Source organism: Thermobia domestica, chromosome 18, assembly GCF_964235325.1.
Source record: "Thermobia domestica chromosome 18, izTheDome1.hap1.1, whole genome shotgun sequence".
Taxonomy (NCBI): domain Eukaryota; kingdom Metazoa; phylum Arthropoda; class Insecta; order Zygentoma; family Lepismatidae; genus Thermobia; species Thermobia domestica.
Genome location: NC_137471.1, coordinates 41,779,017 through 41,805,715, shown reverse-complemented (window position 1 = coordinate 41,805,715; position 26,699 = coordinate 41,779,017). Strand labels below are relative to the sequence as shown.

Here is a 26,699-nt window from a genome sequence, read left to right as displayed (position 1 = left end):
TTCTACCCAGCGATAGGGAAATATAGCGCACATGAAACAACAAAGGGCAACGGCATAAGGTTAATTGGCTTTGCGGTTAGCACATGGTTCCCACATAAAAGAATACACAAGGTAACATGGAGATCACTGGACGGGAAGACCGAAAATCAGATTGACCATGTTGTAGTAGACAGCAGACACAGTTGCAATATACAACACGTGAAAACAAGGAGGGGAGCTAATATAGACTCCGATCACTATTTGGTAGTAACTCGTATCTACACAAAAATAAGTACACAACGGAAGCCCAACATGCCCCAAGTCTAGAAATGGGACATAGAGAAATTAAGGGACGAACAAAGAGTCAACGAATATAGGAGCAAAGTCACTCAGTATATGGAGGAAACACAATGGACAGGAAAACAAAACGTCAACGATATATGGACATCAATAAAAGACAACATAGTTAGAGCAGCAGAAGAAACAATCGGAGAGAGGAACAAACCTCAACGGAACGACTGGTTTGACAGCGAGTGCGAGATAGCAATAAAGGAACGGAATGTAGCTAGGAACAACGTGCTAACTCAGAGAACAAGGGAAAGACAAGAAATTTACAATGAAGCCAGGAGAAAAGCCAAAAAAACTACTCCGACAAAAGAAAAAATCCAGTATAGAGAGCAAAATAGCAGAACTTGAGAACGTACGATATAGAGGGGAAACAAGGTTCTTTTACAAGGAAGTTAAGCAACTGAAAAGGGGGTTTAAGCCATACTGCACTGCAATCAGGGATGAAGGCAACAGCATACTAAACTCCAAGGAGGAGATACTGAACCGGTGGTCTAGATACTACGAAAGAACTTTTCACGACGAACCGGATGAACCAGATGAAACAGCTCAGACAAATTTCAAAAACAAAGAAACTAGAGAGATGCAAACAGAGACCCCAACACTTCAAGAGGTTAAAGAAGCAATAAAAAAATCTAAAAACAACAAAGCACCGGGAATTGACACAATAGCGGCAGAGTTACTTAAGAAAGGAGGAGAGGAAATAGTGATTGCTCTACACAAACTGATCTGCAAAATTTGGAATGACCCAAGAGACATACCTGAAGAATGGAAAACAGGGATAATAAACCCCGTACATAAAAAAGGAGACCAAATATCCTGCGATAAGTATAGAGCAATCAGATTACTCACAACAGCATATAAAATATTTACAACCATCATACGCAATAGACTGGAAGAATACTACGAAGCACTGGTAGGAGAATATCAGGGTGGCTTTAGAAAAGGACGATCAACCACGGACCAAATATTCACAATGCGACAGACACTTGAAAAATTCTGAAAAAAAAAGCATAACCACGTATCACTTATTCATAGACTTCAGAACAGCATACGACAAGATAAATAGGAAGCAAATGTGAAATGCACTCCAGGAACTAGGGATACCCGGAAAGCTAGTTCAGTTATGTAAAATCAGTACAAAGGAATCGAAATCCCAAGTGAAAATAGGAAGCGATATGTCAGAAGCGTTCCCAAGGCAGAAAGGTGTCAGGCAGGGAGATGGACTAGCCCCCATACTATTTAATCTGGTACTAGAAGCAGCAGTAAGACAATCGGCATAAAAAGAACAGGGACCCTAACGACCAATAGCCATCAAATTCTAGGGCATGCAGACGATATTAACATCATTGGAAGAAGTCTGAAAGCAGTAAAAGAAGCGTTTATAGACCTGGAGAAAGAAGCGAAACAAGTAGGACTTGAAATAAATGAAGGAAAAACCAAACTTCTAGTCGTATCTAAGAACACAGGACATCTGAAAAGAATCGGGACACACATAAATATAGAATCACACAACTTCGAAATAGTGAATGAATTTATCTACCTAGGAACAACAATCACATCAAATAACGACCAAAGTGAGGGAGTCAAAAGAAGAATCACCACTGCGAACAGAGCATATTTTGCACTGCTGCCCCTACTAAAATCAAATCTCATCTCTAAAACTACAAAAAACAGGATATACAGAACATTAATCAGGCCCGTAGTAGCATATGGATCAGAATGCTGGACTATACGGAAATACTAGGGAACTTTGAAAGGAAGATTTTAAGGAAAATATGTGGAGGTGTGAAGGTAGACTAAAACACATACCGAATGAGATATAATAATGAACTCTACAATAAGTACGACGACGTAGACATAGTAACGCACATCAAACTTAGCCAATTGCAATGAGTGGGACATATTGTCAGAATGGGGGAAGAAAGAGTAGTGAAGAAAATCTTCTTCGCTGACATCGAAGGAAAGAGAACGAGGGGAAGACCAAGGAGGAGATGGTGAGACACGGTCCTAGAGGACATGAAGGAAATGGGAATACGGAACTGGGAGTCGAGTGCCGCAGACCGAAAGAAGTGGAGGCAGATTCTGACGGAGGTGAAGGCTCGTCAAAGAGCTGTAGTGCCATAGAAGAAGAAGAAGAAGAAGATTATTGACAATTTCACAGCTTTGTTTTATTACAAGTGTAAACTCTTTAGTCAGCAGAGAAGAAGCCGTGTATCATGTATCAGAGTTGATGACGATGGAATTTGATGAGTCAGAGTATGTCACAGTGAATGAGAGTGGTTCATGGTGGGTGGTGGTCAGAGTGGGTTACGAGGGATAGTGGATCATAGTGGGTCACAGTGGGTAATGGATAATGGTGGGTCACAGTGGGTGGTAGGTCATGGTAGATCGTGGGTCAGATTGGGTCACGGTGAGTGGTGAGTTACGATAGGGGGGTCAGTGGGTCAAGTTTTCATTGACCTACGCCAACTCTGCCGTCGAGTAGGGGATCCGGGAGCTTTCCCGCAGGAAATTGCTAATATAAAAAACTCGATATGTGAACATTTTCGTGTATACTGTAATACTCTATAATACAACATAAGGGGATTTTTTCCCCCAGAAGGTTGTTGGCGAGGGATCCATGCCCTACCCTCCTTAGCTAAAAGGAAGCTCTCCAGTGATTTCCAGTCATTATGTAAATAGAAATGCAATCTTTTAGGCAACATACCCTCACTGTATTTCAACTTTTAGATAGCCGGTATGCCGAATTAAAATCGCATTGAAACAAACCGCCTCTGCTTTTTTCCCTCTTCGAACACTGTTTTTCGGACGATTTAAAAAAAAAAAAAAAAAAAAAAAGACAAGCAATTTTGTTCATATTTCATTAAAAAATATTTCATTTATCAGCCTAAGATATGGCATGAGTAATTTCTTTTTATGGACAAATCTACAAGGGAAAATTTAATTTTAGGGTGAGTTATTTCTGGGTGAACTTTGTCAAGAAGACGCCTTATAATTTTATTCATATTTCACCAGAAAACGTCTCCTGAATAACAGCAGCGCAAAAAGATTTAGTGTAAGGAATTGGAGCGAGAAAGTTATTGTGGTGGTCGGTACTTTTTATTTTAAATGAAACAATGGATTCGAAATAAATAAAATCGATAATCAAACAATAACATATTTTCGAGTTTGTCTTTGAACAAATTCTACACATAGGTAGCTACAGTGGCGTATTTAGGGGATCTTCCGGGCTTAATCCCCCCCCCCGAAATCTTACCTTCTATAGTAAAGTATATGAAATATCTTGCAGAATTTTCACATTTTCAGGCAAAGCGCTCCCGAAAGTTAGAAAACCCCTCACCGAAACAAAATCGTAAATACGCCTTCTTTCCCAATGGAATCGAACCCGGGACTATGCGCATCAAAGACACACGAGCTAAGTACAAGAACAGTGAAGAAAATTTATATCATATTCGTCTTTCAGTTCAGTCCAATTTAAATCATTTCCATTCGAAAAAAATGCCAGGTACATGCATATATCGCTTATTTACAGAATTATTGGTCTGTAATATAAACTAATAATATTTACTGTGTCTGAAATGGAAAGATCAGTTCTGGGACCTCGTTTTTTCTATATCGATTTGCATCAGCGGAACTCAAACTTTGTGTTTTAGTCCGAAGTAATGGATATCATATACTGATTTTGCGATATAACGTCACACGTTAGTGGCCAAAACTCTTTCGTTTTAAAATAACTCATTCCTGAAAAATTTCTGGAGAGTCACCTCTTGATTTTCTAGTAACCCCCTTCGAATTTCCACAAAGTATTTTGCCCCTTTTACATTAAATGCAGGTTAGGTTAACTTAAGTTAAAAGAGTAAAGTGCTGCTTGGATATAAAATCCCTGTACTAAGCTTTCTAAAAATGTGATTCTTCAAAATCTGATTCTTACACATCTCGTATTGTGTTGCGATCGGCAAATTCAGATTGAGGAAATGAGGATCGGCAGAATGAGGAAATGATAAACGAACTGAAAAACATGAATGAAACCAAGGTCCTCACTCCGTTACAATCGTAGAAAATTTGTGATACAACACAAGTAAAGCAAAAAAACAATTACAGCTGGTATGCTGATTACCCCAAACTAAAAGGTAAATTATTCGTTGTGTTGTAAATTATTAGGTGTACGTCATTCGATAATCTCGAATCGAAATTATCCTGTGCATTCGATAACTTCATGCTATTGAATATCTCGGCACCCTCGCTAAACATCATTGCGCAGATTGCGCATGCGAAGTATTTTCCCGCAAATACCAACAGATGATAAAAGATAAACAAATAAAAGCGGCGAAGGTGCATGCTGCTGATTAACATTTTGAAAGCACAAATTTGTACATGCACGTGCTTCCTTTACTTTCTTATCGGGTAAGTAAAATCCGGTAAATTAAAATTTACCATATAGTCTAAGGGTGCAGGTAAAATATTAATGCTTTTTGTAAGTTAAGCTAAAACCAAATGTAAATTAGCTTGAATAAACATATGCTAGAATATATTTTTGCGCTGTTTTTTCTTGTGCAGCAAATAGTGTTTGAGACATGAAAATTATTGGATTTAAGAAGACATTGTATTGTGTATGTTAAAACAAAAGACGTTTGTTTAAAAATTAAAAATTCACTAGTTAATCCTCAATCTCTGCAAAGGATTTTTAGAAACTGACGAGTTAATTTTGAGTTTAACGTCCGTTTTTGCGGCGAGGCTATATAAGACAGGACCTCCTGATGGGAAGATTCTAGAACACAGGTCCCCCTCATATAGATTAGTAGCTAAGTTGGTTCCTTTCTGTACCAAATTTCAATATTTAATTCACATAGTATTGCCGAGCGAGCGTGAGCGAGTGAAGGCGGGTTAAAGCCCCACTGGGCATGTTGTTTTCTGTCTTTATAGCAGCTAAATGGGAAGGAGGACTTGTGTTCTAGAATCTTGCCCCTAATGATTAACGTGAAATCCGAACCATTTGAACTCCCGCCGGGAATCGAACCTGGTACAAACTGACCTGACTGCATCTATAATATTGGGAGACCAGCAGAAATATAATTATGAATGCATTGTTTCCAGAAAATATTGTTCGTACACATTAAGAAGAATGATCGGTGCAGATTTGTGAGATTGTAAGGCATTACTCAAGCAGACGGTTCTACCAAATTCAGACACACTGCTTACATTTTCAGGTTAGGTAAGAGCTTTGTATTTCAGTCAGCAGAGCTTGCACTAAATGAAGGGCTTAAGTTTAGAGTTGCCCCTCCAGTCTGAAGGTGCCCTTGGACTTTGCAACATACAAACAACAGTGCTCAAAGTATTAAAAAATTTTACATTTCACTTGACTTCAGTACTCCGTGGGCTTCACAAAAATGTAAAAGGTTTTCTTCATTATTCTTGCGCATCCGTTACACCTGTTCGCCATATTTTACAAGCACCATGGTGCTGAAACCTTCCGCGAATGCTTCCGAATCCGGCAAATAGTACTAACTTCCACATATCTTTTCTTGCATTAAACATAACTATCCTGCCAAACTTACATTCCTAAACATCAAATAAAAACTTCAAATTATCATTTCTTACCTCATTACTCTTGTAAATTTTCCTGATTTTTATAAAAAGCGGAGGGGTAACTCTAAACTTAACCCAAATGAAGAGCTACATTATTAGTTGCAGATTGACTTCTGGAGGGCATATGGCATAAAAAGTGCAGTGCATAAAATCCGTACCAACTTGTGCTAGGTGGGTACTAAAAAGCAAGATTGCTCTCTTACTGAAACTGCAACAGAGGTGCCCGAGCGATGGCGACGGGGTGCGTCCTTAGGGAGCAGGAGCGTCAGCGGCGGGAGGTATACACATAATGGAAGGCATTGGAAGACACACACATACAATACATTTACTGTCACTCAAAAGCCGTGCAAACCGTAATTACTTATATCCTCACTGTTATTCTTTTACAAAAAATGTTTCACATTGTATTTTACCTATAAATTTTTATTTGGTAGAACTGTGAGCTCGAGTAAACCCAAATGTGATTTACGATTAATTTGAGTGACTGCACATGGAAAGGAACCGTAAGATATTAATTTTCATTCAGTTTTACTAGAAGTCGCTTGAAATGAGAAACAAAATTACATCATATTTTGCATTATCTTTTATGCTTTATACTATTTCCGAATACATTCTAGTTATTCCGTTTCGCAGATGGCGGCCCTGAAATATAGCAACGTAAATCTATTTTTAGAGTTGTATTACTAACTACGTAATAATTATTTTAATATACTTTACTTTCAGTTACTCCTGTTTCAGGTTAAGTGCCAGAGAGTAGGTTCAAAATATGAAAAATATATAAAATTTCCAGGAAAGAAATGATGAATTGGTTAATTTTCATGAAATTCACGCTAACTAAAGTTTAATGTATTTTAAAACGTAAAAAGCTTCGTGTTATTGGTAGTATTTTGAGTGGAGGCATGCAGACGTTAGACATTAGGGTGTAATGAAGAAATTAGTTTCCCGTACTCAAACAAGATGGCAGTTCTATGTGACATTTCATTTTTGAGTTTTTATAAGAATATATGTTGGTGAAGAGTTATTACGTTTTGCGGCACGAATTATTGAAATTGAGCAGAAAGTGTTGCAAATGTAGGAAACCATTGGCTATATAGAAATGGAGGAGCAATTACATATTCAAGTGTGAACATCGTGTAGATGGTGTGTAAAAAAGAAATGAAAGATATTTGTCAGAGTACTTATTCAAATCCTTTACTACAAAGGGGTCAATTGTCCATAGTTTCCAGACGGCATTGTCGGAATTTTGCCAACCGTAAAGGCAAGTAATCGCAGTAAACGTGTTAAGAAAGGACTAACCTAACGTAATTTTTTAAAAACTAAATCCTCATTTAAGCGGTCTACCCACAGTCTCCAACGCGCCTGACTACTACGGACGCACCCACTACGCTAGGGCTCCGCTGTTTCACTCCTGTTCTGATTTGGTTAAGTACCATTTGTATCTTTTAGTGGGCACCTAGTACAGGTTGGTTTATGGTTTTTACACCAGTTTTTATGTCAGATTTCCGAGTGCAGTGTTTACACGCAAAACGACAAAGTCCTTTCAAAGTAAATGTTCACTGAGGAGTTGTTAAGAAACAATTTCTAAGGTGGTGATTTTCCTGGTAAAAGGCAGAGCTAATGTTTTTAAGCCTGAATATTCTGGACCTACTCTGCGGCACAAAGACCCCTGTTTCATTTCACTCCTTGATTTATAATTGTTATTCAAAAAATATTTCTTATTTTCATGCTTTGTTTTTCATTAAATACATATGTTTCTATATTGTATTCCTGCGTAACATTTGTGCCTTTACATTGTTAAATGTTACGAACTCCGTACTATTCAGAAAATACGAAAACAAAGTAACTTAACCACTGCCAGTGAGGATATATATATAGCTTATTAACTGTCGGCTGTTTTCACTCCTCTTTTTTCATTTTTTTCTAACTAGATTATGACGTTGACTCTAAAGTACTCTTGTGTCCGCGTTCTGATCTCCTTCTTGACTTGTCTCACCGCACGTGGAGTGCTGATTGAACTGTGTTGCTCTGCTTATAGCGTAGTCTAATCCGGTTCAAGTTAGATCTTGGTTTTGTTATTTATGCGCTTGCTCGCTTCTCTCTGCTGAGACAACTTGACACAGTCCATCACCGTTGTTTTCGACTAGCTACAGCGCTTTCCGTACTAGTCCTCTTGCTAGTCTTTATGTTGAAATAAGGCTTTTATTTAAGATGATTATTAGACAAGTAGTATAATTTACAGTACATATGTACCTAAACATTTGCTTCTTTGCAGAAGGGGCTTTCCTCCTGATTTCCCAGTAATCCGAACTCTGATTACAGCATTTCGATTTTGTTTAATGTAAACTTGTGTAACCTCTCTGTTGCGAACACCTCTAATTTATAGTCAAATAGTTTGGTCGAAAATTCGCCGATTTTCGATTGCACGATTGCACGATTCTGATGAACTGCACTCTATTCCAGCCCTTCACGTAGATGACGTGTCTGGTCACTGATCAAGAGCAAATAGCGAATTAATTAGATAGATATTTTGCTTCCATCTCCAGCCAGTACTCTGTGGAATTCAATCGCTATAAACAACACGCTGAACGCACACGTTTATCGTTTAACACTAGCGATGTGGAACCATATAATTCACCTTTTTGTGGTGCAGACCTCGACTACGTGCTATCCGCCACCAAGGATACTGCACCAAGTCCTGATAACATTCATTATCCTATGTTACGCCATCTGACTCCCTCATAGGAAAGCTTCTTTACTGACTGTGGCCGTTTTCCGGTAGTTTGACTAGAAGCTCATATCTTTCCGTTTTTGAAACCAGGTAAGATTTCGATTTGCAACTCCAGGTATCGGCCTGTTGCCCTTACTAGCTGTTGTGGAGTGCAGGGGAAGAAAAGAGAAATCTCCGTATGAAAATCATATACAAATTCCTCTCTTACTACCCCTTTATCTATAGGAATGTTGTATCTTCCAAATTTAAAGAAAATTTAATGATGTGTCAAATAAAATACTAGGAATTAATGAAATTTAAATAAAAGTCGGTAGAGCTAAAATAAAAAAAAAAAAAAAAAAAAGAAGGAAAAAATCTTTATATAATTTCTATAATGCCATTCCTGTAAATGTGAGTTCCTTATTTAAAGTCCTGTAGTCCCTTTCGGACTTTCTTTGATATCTGAACTTACGCATGAACTATCTGCCACCTTAGTTTATCAAAGAATAGTGTGTTTTTACCTTACTAGTTCCGAACATCTCATATTGAAGAAAATGGAATTCAACAAGCCTGCGAGAAACAAATTATTCTGGTACTTACCATATGTAATCCAATAAAATATGTAAGATTGACACAGTAAGAGTGCAGATGATCTTTAATTACTCATAAAATAGTCTGGCCACTGCTAGGACATGCCCAGGTGAATCCAATTTTGGGTGATCAGAAATATTTTGACTAAAAAGAGTATACTCACATAAATTGATCAGAAAATGAAAGCACTGGCTTGCTATATCAGAGATAACAAATAACAGCAAAGCAGCCCAGTCTTAAAAAGACCCACTACTTACTTAATTCTATTATATTTATTGAGAATTAAAGTAAAACTAAAATTAAAAAGATATAATTTAGATTAAAAAAATCTCTCCACCCTCAAAGTATTTACTTCAGTTACACTTCTCAAAATAACCAATAATATATACATTTTCATTTAGTTTGTCTAGACACATTTTCACATTTCGATTTTCTAGATAACACTTTTACATTATTTAATTCACACACATTATTACATTATTAAAAATACATACTACATATTTCACATTTTGATCGTTTCTGACGAAAATTTGATTAGTATATCATAATTATTTGTTTCAAAATATACATAAAACACTGCCAACAAACAAATCAAGACTTCTGTATGCCACCTCATAAGAATGGAATTAAAATACTGCAATGATTGGTCTCACAATAATATGCTGAGTGTCTTAAATGTATTATACTGTATATAATAAAATTGAGAAGAAAATACATACTTTTACAATGTATTTGTACACACACAATATTTTTACACACTTTCTTATGGATGTGATGAGTAATTAAAACTCATCTGCACTCCTACTGTGACAATCTTACATGTTTTATTGGATTTTCAGTTCTTTAAAAGTAAATGAAATGTTATTTCAATAAATTGAAGAATTACAGATAAAATTTTAGAATGCATGACAATTGAAGAAAGAAACAAACATACAATTTAATTAGAGTGTTCACAGGCACATATCACAGCAGTGAACATGATAGTGTTCCTTGGATTTTGTCCGCCTTGTCAGAATTTAGCTTGGATTTTGTCCTCTTGGATTTTATCCGCTTGGATTTTGTCCGCGCCCCATATTAAGCCCTTGGTGCCTGATTATAACCTTAATGCCACTACTTTTAACCACTTGAAACTTTGTTTTAATTGCTCTTCTTTAAATATATATAGTTGTTTGTTGCTGCATACGCAAGATGCTGTATTTTGTTTACAGTATTGTCAGTTTGGATCTCAAAATCCATATTAACTAACTCTATGGCCTATGGAAGCCGGAGGTTCAATGCCGCGTTCACAAAAGCTCTCCATTGACTTCTATCCTTAGCCAGTTGGATCCAGTTTCTACTTTGTATTCCTATCTCTGCGAGATCCATCTTAATATTGTCCTCCCATCTGCGCCTAGGTCTTCCTAATGGTCGTTTTCCGATTGGTTTTCCAGTCAAGACTTCGAAAACGTTTCTACTTTCTTCCATTCTAGCTACATGACCCGCCCACCTAAGCCTCCTAGACTTGACGACCCTAACAATGTTGCGTAAACCGTATAAATTATGTAGTTCTTCGTTATGAAGTTTCCGCCATTCCTTATTCCGGTTCCTCTTGGGTCCAAATATTCGTCTCAGGATCTTGTTCTCAAATACTTTCAGTCTGTTCTTCCCTCAGAGTAAGCGACCATGTTTCGCAACCATACAGAACAACATGTATGATTATCGTTTTCTATATTTTAAGCTTCAGATTTCTCGACAGAATTCGCGACGACAAGAGATTTTGAACCGAATAGTAACACAATTTCCCTGCTTTTAGTCGACATTTAATTTCTTCGTGAATATGATTTTCCTCTGTTAATATTGATCCTAGATATTTGAAACTGTCCACTTTATCAAAAGTATTATTTAATATTTTAACGCATCCATAATTTGCCGTATTACGGTCCCGATGCACTTCCATGTATTTAGTTTTCTCTGCATTTACTTTTAAACCCAAGTCCCTGCAAGCGTTTAATAAGATCTCTGCGTTCGTTTCTATTGTTCTCCTATCATCCCCTATTAAATTTACATCATCAGCATATGCCATAACCTGGTGAATACCGTTCAACTCTAGGCCCTGGTTGCTATCTTTGATTTTCCTTATAGCGTATTCCAGAACAAAGTTAAATAATAATGGCAACAACGCATCTCCTTGTTTCAGGCCATTTTCGACGTGAAAGCTCGTAGACAAACCGGACTTTACTTTGGGATTCCTTTAACCATATCTTAATTAATCTAATTAGCTTTCTCGGTATTCCAAATTCTGTAAGAACATTGTATAATGTTTCTCTCCTAACCGAGTCGTACGCCTTTCTAAAATCAATAAATAGTTGATGTACCGAGGTATTGTATTCCCACTTTTTTTCGAGTATTTGGCGAATGGTAAATATTTGGTCGATAATTGATCGATTTCGTCTAAATCCGCACTGATAATCTCCAATAATTTCATCTGCGTATGTGGTCAGTCTTGCTAATAGAATATTTGAAAGGATTTTATAGGATGTTGACAGAAGAGAAATGCCTCGATAATTATTACGGTTAGTTTTGTCGCCTTTCTTGTGAGTTGGAACAATGATTGATTCTTTCCACTCTTGTGGCGATTCCTCCTTGCTCCAAATAAGGAGAATGAGTTTGTGTATCTTGTTCCACAATTTTTCGCCTCCAGCTAAAATTAACTCAGCCGGAATTTCATCTATACCCGGAGATTTCTGTGTTTCTTTAATTTCTTTATAGCGGTTTCTACTTCTATTCGGTTTGGTTCTGGAATATACGGTTCTGCGGTGTGTATCTCCTTTTCTCCACGCACACTAGTTTTTGGTTGCGTGTTAAGCAAATCGTCAAAGAAATCTTTCAATCTATTTAAGATGCTATCCGTATCAGTGAGAACTGTACTGTCAGATTTCTTTAATATATAAGCACGAGGTTGATAGCCATTCTTAAGCTCGCTGATCCCCTTATACATGTCCCGGATGTTTTTTATTTTTACTATTATCTTCAAGTTCCTTAATTTTAGCTTTCAAAAAATCGCGTTTCTTTGTTCTAAAAGTTTTGGAAGTTTCCCGCCTGATATCTGCGAAATTTTGTGTAGTTATTTCATTCGGATTTAGTAGCTAGTGTAATTTTGCCTGTTTTCTTTTCTCTGTTAGTTTAATGCATTCCTGGTCGAACATGGTTTGTTCCTACGTATTTCCGCGTGTCCCAATTTTTCTTTTGCTGAAATTTTAATGCTATCTCTAATTTCAATCCAGGTATTAACACTAGTAGACTCCAAATCTTCTAAAGCCGAGAATCTATTCGAAACTTCAATCTGGTATTCCTCTCTTACCTGGCTCTCTTCTAATTTCTTTAGATTGAATTTCTCCGTTTTCGGACAATGAATATTACCTTTATTCAACGATAATCTCTCTCGTATTATGCTACCAGGTAGGATCAGTGTCACAATCAGCCCTTCTAAACGACCGGACATCAATTATGCTATATTGCCGCCTTCTATCTACTAAAACGTGATCAATTTGATTATGTGTTTTTCCGTCTGGTGATGTCCAAGTATATTTATGAACGTCGCGATGTGGGAATGTTGGTCTGAATTAAAATTGTCCTGAACATTGATACAGTTCTTCCAACTTATTTTGAACACTAATAATGCAACTTCTCGTGCTTAATTAAACTCAACTTGAATTTAGATATATTCACCTATCTTCAATTACAACTAAATATGGTGAACTTATTGTGTTCATGCTGAAAACTATTGTCACACGAGCCGCAATTGCACAGACTCGATCTAACCGCCAACTGCCTCGTTCTTCCCCGATTTTCGGTTTTGTAAAAGAGGTCTGACGCACAAGAGTCGTGTCCCGCATCAATGCTACTGGCTTTTCAAAAGATATAACCTTTTCTATTGTGTATCTACCTGCTAACGAAATTTTGGGAGGAAGTATGCCTATTTTTATTTACATTGACTTTATTCTCAAATAGTTCACTTATAGATTGTCGTCTCGTTTCGAATCAAGCACTAAAATCGGCATACTTTGGCCTTTCATTAGATACCAAATATTTTAGAGTCCGATTCTGATATAACCTTCAAATTTTACATTTAAAATAGGCCGGTTAATATGTTTTTCACCACCTGACATTTTCTTTTCTTATCCTTGTCTAGTCACTGGTACCCTCTAGCGGAAAGAATTTAAAACGTCGCTGACAACCATAACATTTCGGAGTTTTCTGCTTCCGGGTGACAATTTTACAAATTATTAACTATAGAATGAAATTAAACATACATTTACTTTACTTACAAGTATGTACATATCTTTGCTACCATATATTTATGTGGTATGAAGTTGTCATCTTCTGTTAACTTTATTTGAATGAATTTCTTAGAGTAAAGATTACCACTCAGTCTGCCCCCAGCAGAAAGCCAAAACTCCATCCACTCCAATACTAGATAGTACTTTTTTTTTTTTCTCGCGGCTGAACGAAAGTTTTATGATACGATATACGGAAGGACGGAAAGGGTAACCAACCAATGTACACGTAGCTTTCCAAGACATAATTGACTCTTAAACATAATAATTCTCACATACTTTAATTACGATTATTATTTGGTATTACAAACTGCTTCATCTGGTAAACCTGGAACGAACTTTATTTGAATGAATTTCATAGAGTAAGGATTACCAGTCAGTCTGTCTCCAGCAGAAAGCCAAAACTCCACCCACTCCAATACCAGATAGTACTTTTAGTTTTTTTTTTTTTTTTTTTTTTTTTCGCGGCTGAAAGAAAGTTTTATGATACGATATACGGAAGGACGGAATGGGTAACCAAACAATAAGTGTACGTGTAGCTTTCCAAGACATAATTGACTCTTAAACACAATAATTCTTACATATTTTAATTATGATTATTATTTGATATTACAAACTGCTTCATCTGGTAAACCTGGAACGAATTCACAGCCTGTTTTGATAGATTCGCTACGCCAGCTAGAATTCTTGTGAAATCGGTAGCTATCCCTTGGTTTTCACACGTTTTTGTCCTTCTGTTTTGATATCTATGTGTTAAATTTTGACAATGGACAAATATCCGTCTTTCTGTCGCCTTTTTTGTAGTGTTACAACTCAGGTTGTTTTATAGTTTTTCAGTTCTATATAGTACTCTTATAGCTGCTTAACAGAAATGAAACAGTAATTTTTAGTTTCAACTAACAATATAGGACCTTTTGAGCGTAGTTGTCTTCTACAAGCCTTATATATATATATATATATATATATATATATATATATATATATATATATATATATATATTAAACTCTAACTCACTAGAGTCTATCTTTCTATATACGAAATCCAATATCTGTCGTCACATTCTCGATATAAAACTTGAATATTATGAATCCTTATGAAATGAAATTAATATGATCCTAAGTTAAAATAAAATAAAAAAGTAATTTCCATTATGATATGCAAATTAATGAAAAAGTAAATTTTATATACTATTATATAAAATGTATTAATACAAATATTAAAGACTGCGTGTTACACTGTGTCTCCAAGATTTTTGAAAGGTGGTAAATCTTCGGTTGATTTGGTTCTTGGAACGGAATTCCTTATTCTCAAACTTTCAAAATGGCTTCTGGCAATTTCGTTCGACCACCGATCATCTTGTACATCTGAAAACTGCTGATCAAGACGCTTTTCATCATGGTGGACATTTAGTTGCTATCTTTTTTGACCTCGAAAAAGCGTATGACACTACCTGGCGCTTTGAAATTCTGCAACACTTCACTCTTGGGGCCTGGGTGGCCCTATGGCCTTGTTTTTAGAACAGTTTTTAGTCAAATGATATTTCCGGGTACGGGTTGGCTTTAGTCTTTCTGATCGCTTCATCCAAGAAAATGGTGTCTTTCAGAGTAGTGTTCTGAGTATGACGTTATTTGCCAGTACCATCAATAATGTAATGTCTCAACACTTGTTCGTGGCCTTTATGTTGGTGACCTTACCATCTATTGTCGTTTCCGTGACTTCCGTATATGTACCCGACCGCTCCAACTTACTCTGAATCGTTGAACAACGCAGACCGGGTTTCGTTTTTCTGTTGACGAAACTAAGTGTGTTCATTTTTGTCGGTTACGTACTTGTGTTTCCGATCCCGACCTTTATTTTCGCCTCTCGTTTGCTAATAGTGTTCAATTTCTTGGCGTTCAATTTGACCGTAAACTAACTTGGTGTGAACATGTCTGAAATATATTTGCTTGAGAGCGATCAACATTTTGCTAGTCCTTTCTCATCGTTCTTGGGGTGCTGATCGTACAGTACTTCTACGTCTCTACCGTACCGTTCTAAAATGGATTATGGTTACGTGGTTTACTCCTCCCTAGGCCATCTGTTCTTCGTCAGCTGGATACAGTCCATCATGTTGGTATTCACTTGTGTATAGGAGCTTTCCGTACTAGCCCTATACTTATTTTGTATGTTGACGCACACAAACCTTCTCTTCATCATCGCAGGAGTTGTTTGATTCGTTATTTTACACGTCTTAAAGCCATTCCTAGTCACCCTTCTTTCGTTCTTCAAGCGAATGATCAGATCGTGTCAGCCGATCTTTTGGGACTCGTGCATTAGAACTTTTAAATGAATTAGTTCTTGCTCCACCTGATTTTTGTCCATTGAGTTTTCTTCCTGTTCCACCCTGGCAGCTTCATTGCCCTCACATATTCTTTCAGTTGGCGAGTTTTAGTAAGTCTACAACGAGTGATCACCAATATCAGCAGGAATTTCGCTCTCTGTCACATCCTGTTTTATAAAGATGGCTTGAAACGAGAAGACTCTTTTGGCTGTGGGTTTGTCTTTGCATAGTGGGCAGTATGGTTACCTACTCCCTTCGTTTGCATCCATCTTCAGTGATGAGCTGCTGACTGCTCCCATAACATTGCCCATATTCTGATTCTGTCTGATTCTAAGAGTGCTTTTACCAGCCTTAGTAGTGTTTACATTAGGCATCCTCTACTTTAACGTATCTTGTTAAAATGTCATTCTCTACTTGGTGCCGGCTCCGTTGTCTACTTTTGTTGGATTCCTAGTCATGTTGGCATTCCTGGTAATGAGCAGGCAGATTCTGTGACGAAAGATTTAGCTCTTCATGGTGTTGCACTCGTGACGTAGTTCCATTGCACTGATCTTTACCCGGCGTTCGATTTTTACACCAATAGCAGTCGGAATGGGATCTCGCACATGCCAACAAATTGCATGCCATTAAAGCACGCCTAGGAGTCTGGACCTCTAGTTTCCGACAGTCTCGTCGAAAACAAATACTTTTAACTCGACTGCGTATTGCACACAGTCATTTGACGCATGCATATCTTCTACGAGGAGTTGCAGTTCCAGAATGTGTTTTTAGTGGGGACCTTTTACCAATTTGTCATCGTGTCAATTGCCCAGCTCTGGCTCGGCATCGACAACGTTACAAGCTTCCAGAAAACTTGCACTTGCTCCTTGTTAACGACACTCGTTTTCTCCCTGGACTGCTGCTGCTTTTAAGAGACCATGACGTTTTGTATGCAATTTAATTTTAGCTTGTGTGTGGTTGTTTTTCTTGTATTTTACTTAACTTACTTCTAGTTTTATTGTTGTTGGTTTTGTCTTAATTTGTTTTACTGTTTCTTAGATCTTTGCATGGGTGCAAAAAGACTCCGCTGTCGGCGTACCCACAACCTCTCTTACTTTGCTCTACTCTCATGGTCAAATAATCATGTCCCAGCGATGTCCGTAATTTAGAGATTTCACTGTATGTAAGATGAGTATTTGTGATTATATGTTAGTTTAGTTCTTCAAGTTGTTCATGAATGATTCATATTCTTTCTTGCAGATGGAGCTGTAAGATACTTAGTAAAAATGAGACTTGTTTCACTTAATGACGACTCATTATATGAACGAAAACTGAACCGTTCCCTATATATTTTCTACACCAAACATGTGGACGATCTCACGGAAATGTGGAAAGATCAGGTATGTTTGTTTTGTGTATTTTTCTAAAACCCTTTTGCTCATCTCATATGCGTGTCTTTACCCAATCATTTTTGTCCGCAGCACGTGTGAATATTGCATGTTCTGTGTGTCAATAATTTCAAATTGATTAGTTTTTAGTATAGTGTTTGTTTGCATTAAGAGAATGTAATTCCATGTAAGGTACCGAAAAATGTTAAAATTGACCCAATACATTCTACGCTTTCGACTTTTGCTTGTAACTAAAAGTTCACACAGCGCCGTAATTTGGAAATTTTCCTGGAAGGGAGGGCAGGGGCAAGCATTAATATTTGGGCCCCTCCTGCAAAAATATTAACTCTCCCTCAGAATTTAAAACATTTTTATTACTTCGATGGACCCCCACAGAAGTAGGGCTCAGATTACAGATTAATATTTATGCTTCATCCTAGGAAATGAAATGAAAAACGTTCAACGATTATGTGCTTTTAGGCTAACGGAGACGATGATTAAGGCAGGTGAATGAGGATGGAATAATTGGTGGAATGAGAAAGTGGGAGGAAACGAGTACCGCGAGAAAACCCATGGACACGATGTTGTCCACCACAAACTTACTTGGCCAGAGTTCGAACCAGGAACCCCACGCAGCAAAGCTCAGCACTTTACCACTGGTGTTTCATCTTACGGAAATGTATTTTGTGTAGATGACGGGGGAGCAGTAGCACCTGGAATTATTTGAAGTTATTTTGGAAATGTTCGTGTGGGCCCATTTCATGCTTCACCAATTAAAGCGAGAGGCCATTATTTTTGGGGGCGCTAATAGATATTTTACTGAAATTACATTACATTTTAGTTTCATTTAAGAGTTTCTTTATATATATATATATATATATATATATATATATATATATATATATATATATATATATATCAGATGTGGCGCTCACGGACCACAGAGCATTATTCTACAAGTCAAAATAAAGCAAAAAATACCTTTCCAGTCCTCGTGTGGAGAGACAAATTGCACTATGTGGCAACGTAGCAAATGAAAAACCATAGATTATGTTTACCAATTGACTGTTTCCAAATAGCAGCTAAAGTCGATATAGATTGATACTAGTGTCACTTATTAATGTAGCTATCGGTTCAACTGCTTGTTGTATTCGCTCCAAATTAATCTGCGACGTCTCCACGAAATTTTGATTCTCCATAGCGGCTGAAGGAGGGCCCCGGAGGGCATACCATGATATAGCATTTTTGCTTTATTTTGGTCTGTAGAATAGTGCTCTGTGGTTCATGGGCGCCGTTTTTAGAACACCCGATATTTGTGTATGTATGTATGTATAGTTAACTTATTTCATGTTTCATGTATGCATTCATGTTCTTGTCGTATCATATAGAAAAGAAAGCTTTATCTCGAAGTTGGCCTCTCTCGAACGGTGAGAAGCGTTGGGATGTGGCGCCCCCATCGCCCAGTTCTTCGGAACTGCAATCAGCCACTGGTCCTCCAGGTTGGGGGTTGTGCCGGGCCGATCACCCGGCATTTAAAACCTGCGATCGAGCGTCGTTAAAATATAAGCCTCGGATATGGACTGCTCTTTCTAGAAGACAACCTTGCTATGGACTGGTTTTGCTTTTGGATTTTCTTGGATGACGCTGGACCCGGGGCCGTGGGACGGAGGAGTGCAGCGCATGCGCACCCAGCAGGACCGGAAGGAGTGATGCCCTGAAAGGGAATGCTAGGAGTCTGCGGTGCGGGAATCTCCAATGAACCATTGGTCCCTCCCCTTACACGGTGGGACGTGGGTCCTCTCAAAAGTACCCATCAGTCGGCGGTGCAAGTGGCTCTGCCTCCTTGTCATTTTGCCTTGGTGTCACAGCTTAGCTTGCTGACAAGGGTCATGCAGGTAGGACCTGCCAGCCTCGTTGGCCGCTTCGAACCACGACGGGGAAGCTGAGAGGATTTTGGGCTTTCTTCAGTTATGGCTTCGCATCAACCACCCACCCAGGATAGAGAGAGAGAGGAAAAGCTTGGTCTTGCACCAAAATATTTAATTATCAAAGAGAGATCAACTGACACAGTTGGAGCCTTAAGTAAATTGTCACCCTTTATAGTTCGTCAACTTCATCATATAGCCACAGGAACGTTTCCTCCTGGACATATTCGTAAATTACGAAATGGGACGCTACTTGTTCAAACGACATCAGAAAAACAATCTCAATTACTTTTAGCTAGTACTCAGTTAGGACCTGTTCCTATTCTGGTTGAGCCTCATCGGTAGTTAAATACTAGCAAAGGAGTCATCACATGCTTCGATTTGAGAGAGTTGCCAGAGGCGGAAATATGTGCCGAACTTACGGATAGCCATGTGACAGACGTCCATCGAATTACTACGAAGAGAAATGGTACAGTACAGCCCACGGATTCCTATATCATTACTTTCGCTTTACCTGACCTTCCAACGCATTTGAACGTTGCTTAACACCGTTTGAAGGTCCGCCCGTACATACCACTACCCTTACGGTGCTTTAACTGCCAACATTTGGCCACTCAGCCCCTTCTTGTCATGCCTCTGCTATCTGTGGCAATTGTAGTTCCGTAGCTCATGGTCCGGCCCCATGTGCGGCCCCATCGAAGTGCGCTAATTGTAAAGGTGGCCACCCAGCTTGGTCACGTGACTGTCCTAATTTTATGGCTGAGAAGAAGGTCCGTGAACTGATGGTAATCGAGAAGATCTCTGCAGCTGAGGCTAAACGAAGGCTACAGCCAAAAGTTACCTTCGGCACAAGTTCCTCTTCCCTTCTAAAGACCAACAGATCACAAGGTACTCAGACAGTCAATTCTGCTACCCAGACTGACGTTGAGGTTCCCAGTGCGCCAGTCTCTTCCAAAGCGTCCCGTACCACTGCTTCTTCTGTGAACCCAGGACTATCCCGCACGAAGCACCGATCATCATCCGCTTCGCAGCCTAAGCTTCCATTGAATGATCATTCGCCTCCACGAATCGTTAAGCCAATTCCTGCTTCTCAGCCTCCTGCCGCTCCGGCAGCTGGCTCTATCTCGTCTGCCCCTAATCACTCCATAACCCAGTTTTTGAAGCAGTCAAAACAGCCAGCCTCCTACCAAATCCCTCACTAAGAAGGAACGGAAAAAACAGCTCCAGGCTCAAGCTTCCAAGGCTGCCTCTCCCTCTTCCACAGCTTCTTCTACCAAGGCACCGAAGAAATCTTAACGCACCCAGTCTTCTAGCCCACCTGGGGCGAAGAAACAGAAGCATACGTCACGTAGTCCACCTAGTGATGACGAGTCTCTTATGGATGATATGGTGGAGGAGGAGCTCGATAATTTTACCCTTGTGGAAGACCGTGAAAAAGGCAAGCGCAGTACCTCGCTTCTTGTTCTCGATGCTCGTTGAACATGTCTCTTCTTCAATGGAATTTAAATGGCTATTCCACTCACTACGAGGAATTTAAGCAGTTATTGACATTGTTTCATCCTACCATATTCTGTCTTCAGGAAACGCATTTTACCTCTACTAGTAACTCAGTTCTCTCTGGTTACACTGTATATCGTCATGATCAGCTTACTGCAGGTCGTGCAGCAGGTGGTGTAGCAATCGGGGTCTCTGATGCTTACCATTCTGCTCTCATCCATGTGAATAGTGTTTTCCAGCTTATAGCTGTTTGTGTCTTCTTAAGACAACCTGTTACTTTTTGTTGTATCTACCTTACGCGTCATGACGTCTTTACTGCTGTCGATCTTGAACAGATTGCCCAACAGCTTCCATCCCCATTTCTGTTTGTGGGTGACTTTAACTCCTACCATGCACTGTGGGCTCTCCTCGTACTGAGCCGCGAGGTCAAGAGATTGCCACTTTCCTTGACAACACAAACTCATTTCTCCTCAATGATGGCAGTCCCACACATTTTACTACTGCTACTGGTACCTACTCTCATTTGAACCTCTCCATTTGCAGTCCTCAACTTGGTGCCCATCTTACTTGGCGCGTGCATGATGATCTCTGTGGCAGTGACCACTTTCCTATTCTTGTGCATGGTCTTCCGCTCATCCATTCTGCTCCGTTCACTGCCTATAATCTACGTCAAGCAGACTGGGATTATTTTTCCGCCACTTTTCATTTCACTTTAGAACCTCGTTTTACTGTTGATGGTCATTGTGAGGCCTTTCAGCTGAGTATCCTGGCAGCTGCACACGACTCTATTCCTATCTATGCTGGTTCCCGATGTAAACGCACCGTTCCCTGGTGGTCTGAGGAGATTCGTGACGCTATTCTGGTCCGACGTCGAGCACAACGTACTTTTCATCGTTCTCCTACAGCTGATAATTTGGCTCAATTTCGCCTTCTTCGTGCTCGAGCCCGCTATCTGATTAAGCAAACTAAGCGTCATAGCTGGCGCACTTATGTTTCTTCTCTTACTGCTGGCAGCTCCATGACAGCGGTCTGGTCGCAAATTCGTCATCTACAGGGACATGTTTCCTCCGTTGCGGCTCCATCCCTTATTATCGATGGTGTAATGGTCACTGATCAGGACAGAATTGCTGCTGCGTTAGGTCGTCATTTTGCGGATGTATCCAGTTCTACTCACTACTCAGCTGGATTTCTCACTTATAAACAACGCACCGAACGTACGTCACTTCAGTTCCGCTCTGCAACCGCTGAAGCTTATAATCTGCCTTTTACTACTGCTGAACTTGCTGCTGTTTTGGATTCTACTTAAGGACACGGCACCTGGTCCTGATGGCATCTGTTATGCTATGCTCCGGCACCTGCCTGACGATGGGAAGCAACATCTTCTTGACCTGTACAATCGCATCTGGCTTGAAGACTCCTTCCCCGATGCCTGGCGTGAAGCATACATTATTCCTATTTTGAAGCCTGCTAAACCTGCCACGTCCAGTGGAAGCTACCGCCCGATCGCCTTGACTAGCTGTCTGTGTAAAGTTTTGGAGAAGATGATCAATACCCGCTTAGTCTGGTTTCTTCAACACCATGGCCTCATTTCCAATCTTCAGTGTGGCTTTCGGCGCTTCCGTTCCACTACTGATCATTTGGCGCATCTTGAAAGTGCTATTCAGGATGCATTTCGTCATCAAGAACATCTGATAGCCATCTTCTTTGACCTTGAAAAGGCCTATGACACTGCTTGGCGATATGGCATTTTGACTCCATCTCTGGGGCTTACGTGGCCACTTTGCTCTCTTCATCCAGAATTTTCTCCAACAACGTTCTTTTAGAGTCAAGCTTGGAGCTACTCTCTCTGCTCCGTTTCCACAAGAGAATGGCGTTCCACAGGGTAGTGTGTTGAGTATCACTTGTTTGCTGTTGCAGTGAACGGTGTGATGTCGCAGCTCTCCCCTTCTGTTCATGGGCTGCTTTATGTGGATGACTTTACTATCTACTGTCGCTCACGTGATCTCCGTAGAGTTACTCGCCAGTTGCAGTTAGCGCTCAACCGCCTTCACCGATGGTCTACCACTACTGGTTTCAGCTTTTCTCTCACCAAAACACACTGCGTACATTTTTGTCGCCTTCGTCACTGTGCCTATGATCCTGAGCTGTTCCTTGGCTGTTCTCGATTGTCCTATGTGGATCATGTTCGTTTTCTGGGCTTGGAGTTTGACTGACGACTTACCTGGGCTGTTCACGTTCGAGACCTGAAGTACCGCTGTCTCCGCTCCATGAACTTACTACGTCTGGTGTCCCATCTTTCGTGGGGTGCTGACCGTGTGGTGATGTTGCGTCTATATCGTAGCCTCATCCGCTCCCAATTGGATTATGGCTGTGTTGCATATGGTTCTGCTCGACCTTCCATCCTACGTCATCTGGATTCTGTACATCATCTTGGCCTTCGTTTCTCGCTTGGAGCTTTCCGAACTAGCCCTATTCCTAGTCTCTATGTCGAGGCTCATGAACCATCTCTTTCCCACCGTCGGGACTGCCTGCTCCTGCGCTATTACATCCATATCCGTGCCGTACCTGACCATTCTTCGGCCTTTGCCCTTGAGGCTGGTGCTCGCTATGACAGATATCAAGCACGACCTACTGCTACCCGGCCTTTTGGCATTCGTGCTATAGACCTTGGGGCTTCTCTTGGACTCGATGTCCCTGCCATCTATCCATTGGGCCTCCTGCCCATTCCTCCATGGACAGTTCTTCCACCAGTTGTCAGCTTTCATCTAACGCAATTTAAGAAGTCTGTTACCAGCAATCAACAATTTTGTCAGGAGTTCTTCTCTTTTCTGGATGCGTACCGTACCTATGCTGTCTTCTACACGGATGGTTCGAAGCATGAAGATTCTGTTGGCTGTGCCTTCGTCACGGATGATCATAGCGCTGGCTTGAAGCTTCATCCTACTTCCACTGTATTCACTGCTGAATTGGTTGCTATTCTGGAGACTCTGCATTATATTCGTCGACGCCATCTCCGACATGTTCTCCTGTGCTCTGACTCCAGCAGCGCTTTACATAGTCTCACAGATGTGTCAACTGTGCACCCTATAGTTCAGCAACTTCTACTCTCTTGCCATTCCTTACGACTAGCAGGTTGCGATGTCCAATTTTGTTGGGTGCCTGGCCATGCTGGTATTCCAGGGAACGAGCGTGCTGACCGTGTTGCCAAAGAAGCTGCCCTTACAGGACCTGAGTATCCGTCACCGCTTCCCAGCTCTGATATTCGCCCTGTAATCAACCGTCTTCTCCTTCAGCGCTGGCAGACAAACTGGGATGAGCACCTTCAGAATAAATTGCATGCTGTCAAGCCGCGACTTGGTGTTTGGGCCACGAGTTCTCGTCCTTCAAGACTGGAAGAACGACGATTGGCACGATTACGTATCGGGCACAGCCATCTGACCCATGGCTACCTGTTACGTCGTCAGAACCCGCCTTCCTGCACCCAGTGTGGTGCATTCCTGACCATCCGCCACCTTCTTGTGGAATGTGTTCCTCTTGCTCCTGAGCGAGCCCGCCTTGGCTTACCAGCTGATCTGTCTACCTTGCTTGGAGACGATGTCCAGATGATCCAGAAAGTTTTCACCTACTTGCAGCTTTTGCTCGTCTTGCGTGATCTGTGAGTGCATTTCTCACATTTCTTTTAATTAATTTATTTCTGCTTTTATCTACCGTTTGTTTTTTCATGGTGATTTTATGCTTGTCATAGCATTTCCTTGCTTTTATCTTCTTTACTGCACTGTCATATTCATTACTAATTATGATCTGCCCCACGTGTGTGCTCCTATTGCCGAGCTGCCCCGGTAGAGAAGATTAACATGCTGTTGTGTACTAACCCGTCCTTGTGTTTGTGTATCGAGTTTGCACATTTCTTGAATGCTATGACATTTTAATTCATAAATGACCGAACACCTTTTATGTACTCCAGACTTTGCTTTTACTTTATTATATCTATGATACTATGCTTTTTTTCTTGGGTACTTCATTTTTCCTGTCAGAGAAGGGTGCAAAAGACCTCGATGTCGACGCGCCCATATAAACCCTTTCAATCAATCAATCAATCGAACGGTGAGAAGTTTAACCTTAAATGAGAATGCAATTTAGCCATCTCCCCACCCTCGCAAGTTACGGCAATAGGTTTAGATAGCTTAAAAATGCAGTGTGAGTTGTAAGTTATTTAACAGAAATGCATTTCAAATCAATTTTTTTTTCAACTTCGAAACTATAAAATTATTAATAAGTTATCCTAATAAGGAAGCCAAGTTTTTAGGTGTTTGTATATCTGATAATCTGTCATGGAAGAAGCATATAACGGAACTCTCTTAAGGTGTTACACAAAGGATATATTTTTGTAAATTCAACCAAATATTATTAACAGCGAACATAAGAATTGTGTATTATGCCATTTTTATTCACTGTTCTCATAGCAAGTTTCATTTTGGAAAATTGTGCTCTGTTTATTTTCTTAATACAGTAATAATAATAATAATAATAATAATAATAATAATAATAAAAGTTGTGAAGAACAGGATTCACACTGACCTTGAAAGTCAGGTAAGTTAAAATCAGTCAGTGAAAGTCAGACAAATGCTTCGAAAATTAGGAAGATCTCTATATTTCACACAAAGAGCCAGGGATTTATTTTATTTTATTTTTTCACCTTTATACAGAAGATATGAAGACTTCCTCAAAGAATCAAGACATTCAGAAAGTTGATAGGAAAAAGGCTGAAAAATGAAAATTTACTTCAGAAATAAAGTCGTTTGAGGAGTGCCCAAAGGTTTTAAAACTTCACACTTTGAAAGAAATAGAACATGTAAATCAATATTTCAAATACTACAAGAGAAACAATAGTTCATTGTCTTGGTTGTAAATGGAGAGTTAGATGAAATTATATTATATGTTTACGAATATATTCAGAATAGCTATATCTTAAAGATGTCGTTTGTGTATTATGGTTTGATACTAATGTTTTATTGTGTAGTCCCGCGTGGCGTATTCGGTAATGCTCTCGCTGTTGGTAGTGGTCCCGGGTACAATTCCCGGTAGGGACATTCGGACGAAAAAGTGTAACAGGTTTTTCAGGCCGGCCATGTTGAGTGAGGTTTTTCCTGGGTTTCCCTCATTCACACCAGGCAGATGCCGGGATAGTACCTAACATAATGATCCCAGGTTGCTTCATTCCTTCCCATTCATCAGATAGTGTGCCCGCCAAGGGACAGGCTAAATGACCTAAGTTGCCGACAGCCCAGAAATCTAATTCCTAATGGTTTATTGCATTCCAGATATACGAAGTTTGACTCATAATAAGTATTTACAGTAAGAGGGTATGCTTATGTTGTATTTAAAAAAAAAATTGACGGCTATGACTGGGAATGGTTAGAGACTGATTAAAAGATTATTTTTTTTTTCTAAATCTAGCCATAAATAATAGTGTTCTTGGGTTACTGAAAATATACTTACTCAGCCATGGGAATTCAATATCAGAATTTCAATGTGAACCTTGAAGAATTACGTCTTCTATGCCAATCACAATATCTACAGTACTTCATTTCAAAGCCTCAACATACTATTCTTTCCTTATATGTGTATTTTGAAGTCAGTTTTATAGAGGGTGTTTCAAAACAACACCGACAACGTTTGAGAGGTGATTCCTGACAACATAAGACGAAAAGTATAGACCAACCTGGGTGCACAAACTCTTTCTTTCGGAGTTAGGCTGTCGAAAACATGAAAAAGTGAACTTTAAAGGTCCATAGCTACAATACTATGAGACCTACCATAGTCGGGTCAAGACTTTATTTAAGAACTAGTGTGTGCCCTATCCAAATATCCATGTTTCAGAAACCTACGGTACTTCCGCAACAATTTTTATAGAGGTAGTTGGCGAGTACTTCAAATTATATGCTTGTAGCCAAACTGCCTCTGTGAAAATTGTTGTGTGATTCCTTAGGATTCTGAAACATGTATTTTTGGATAGCACACATATTAGTTCCTAAGTGAAGTCTTGACCCGACTGCGGTAGG

General features: G+C 39.5%; 1 protein-coding gene across 1 annotated transcript in view; it reads left to right on the top strand.

Moving 5' to 3' along the window:
- The first annotated feature begins 4,569 nt into the window (after window positions 1-4,569).
- LOC145675639 (uncharacterized) overlaps window positions 4,570-26,699 on the top strand; it is a 124,290-nt gene continuing 102,160 nt past the window's right edge. Inside the window, exons 1-2 of the mRNA XM_081746190.1 lie at window positions 4,570-4,731; window positions 17,088-17,227. Coding sequence (XP_081602316.1) covers window positions 17,114-17,227 — 114 coding nt within the window. The 5' untranslated portion in view covers window positions 4,570-4,731; window positions 17,088-17,113. The remainder of the gene's footprint in view (window positions 4,732-17,087; window positions 17,228-26,699) is intronic.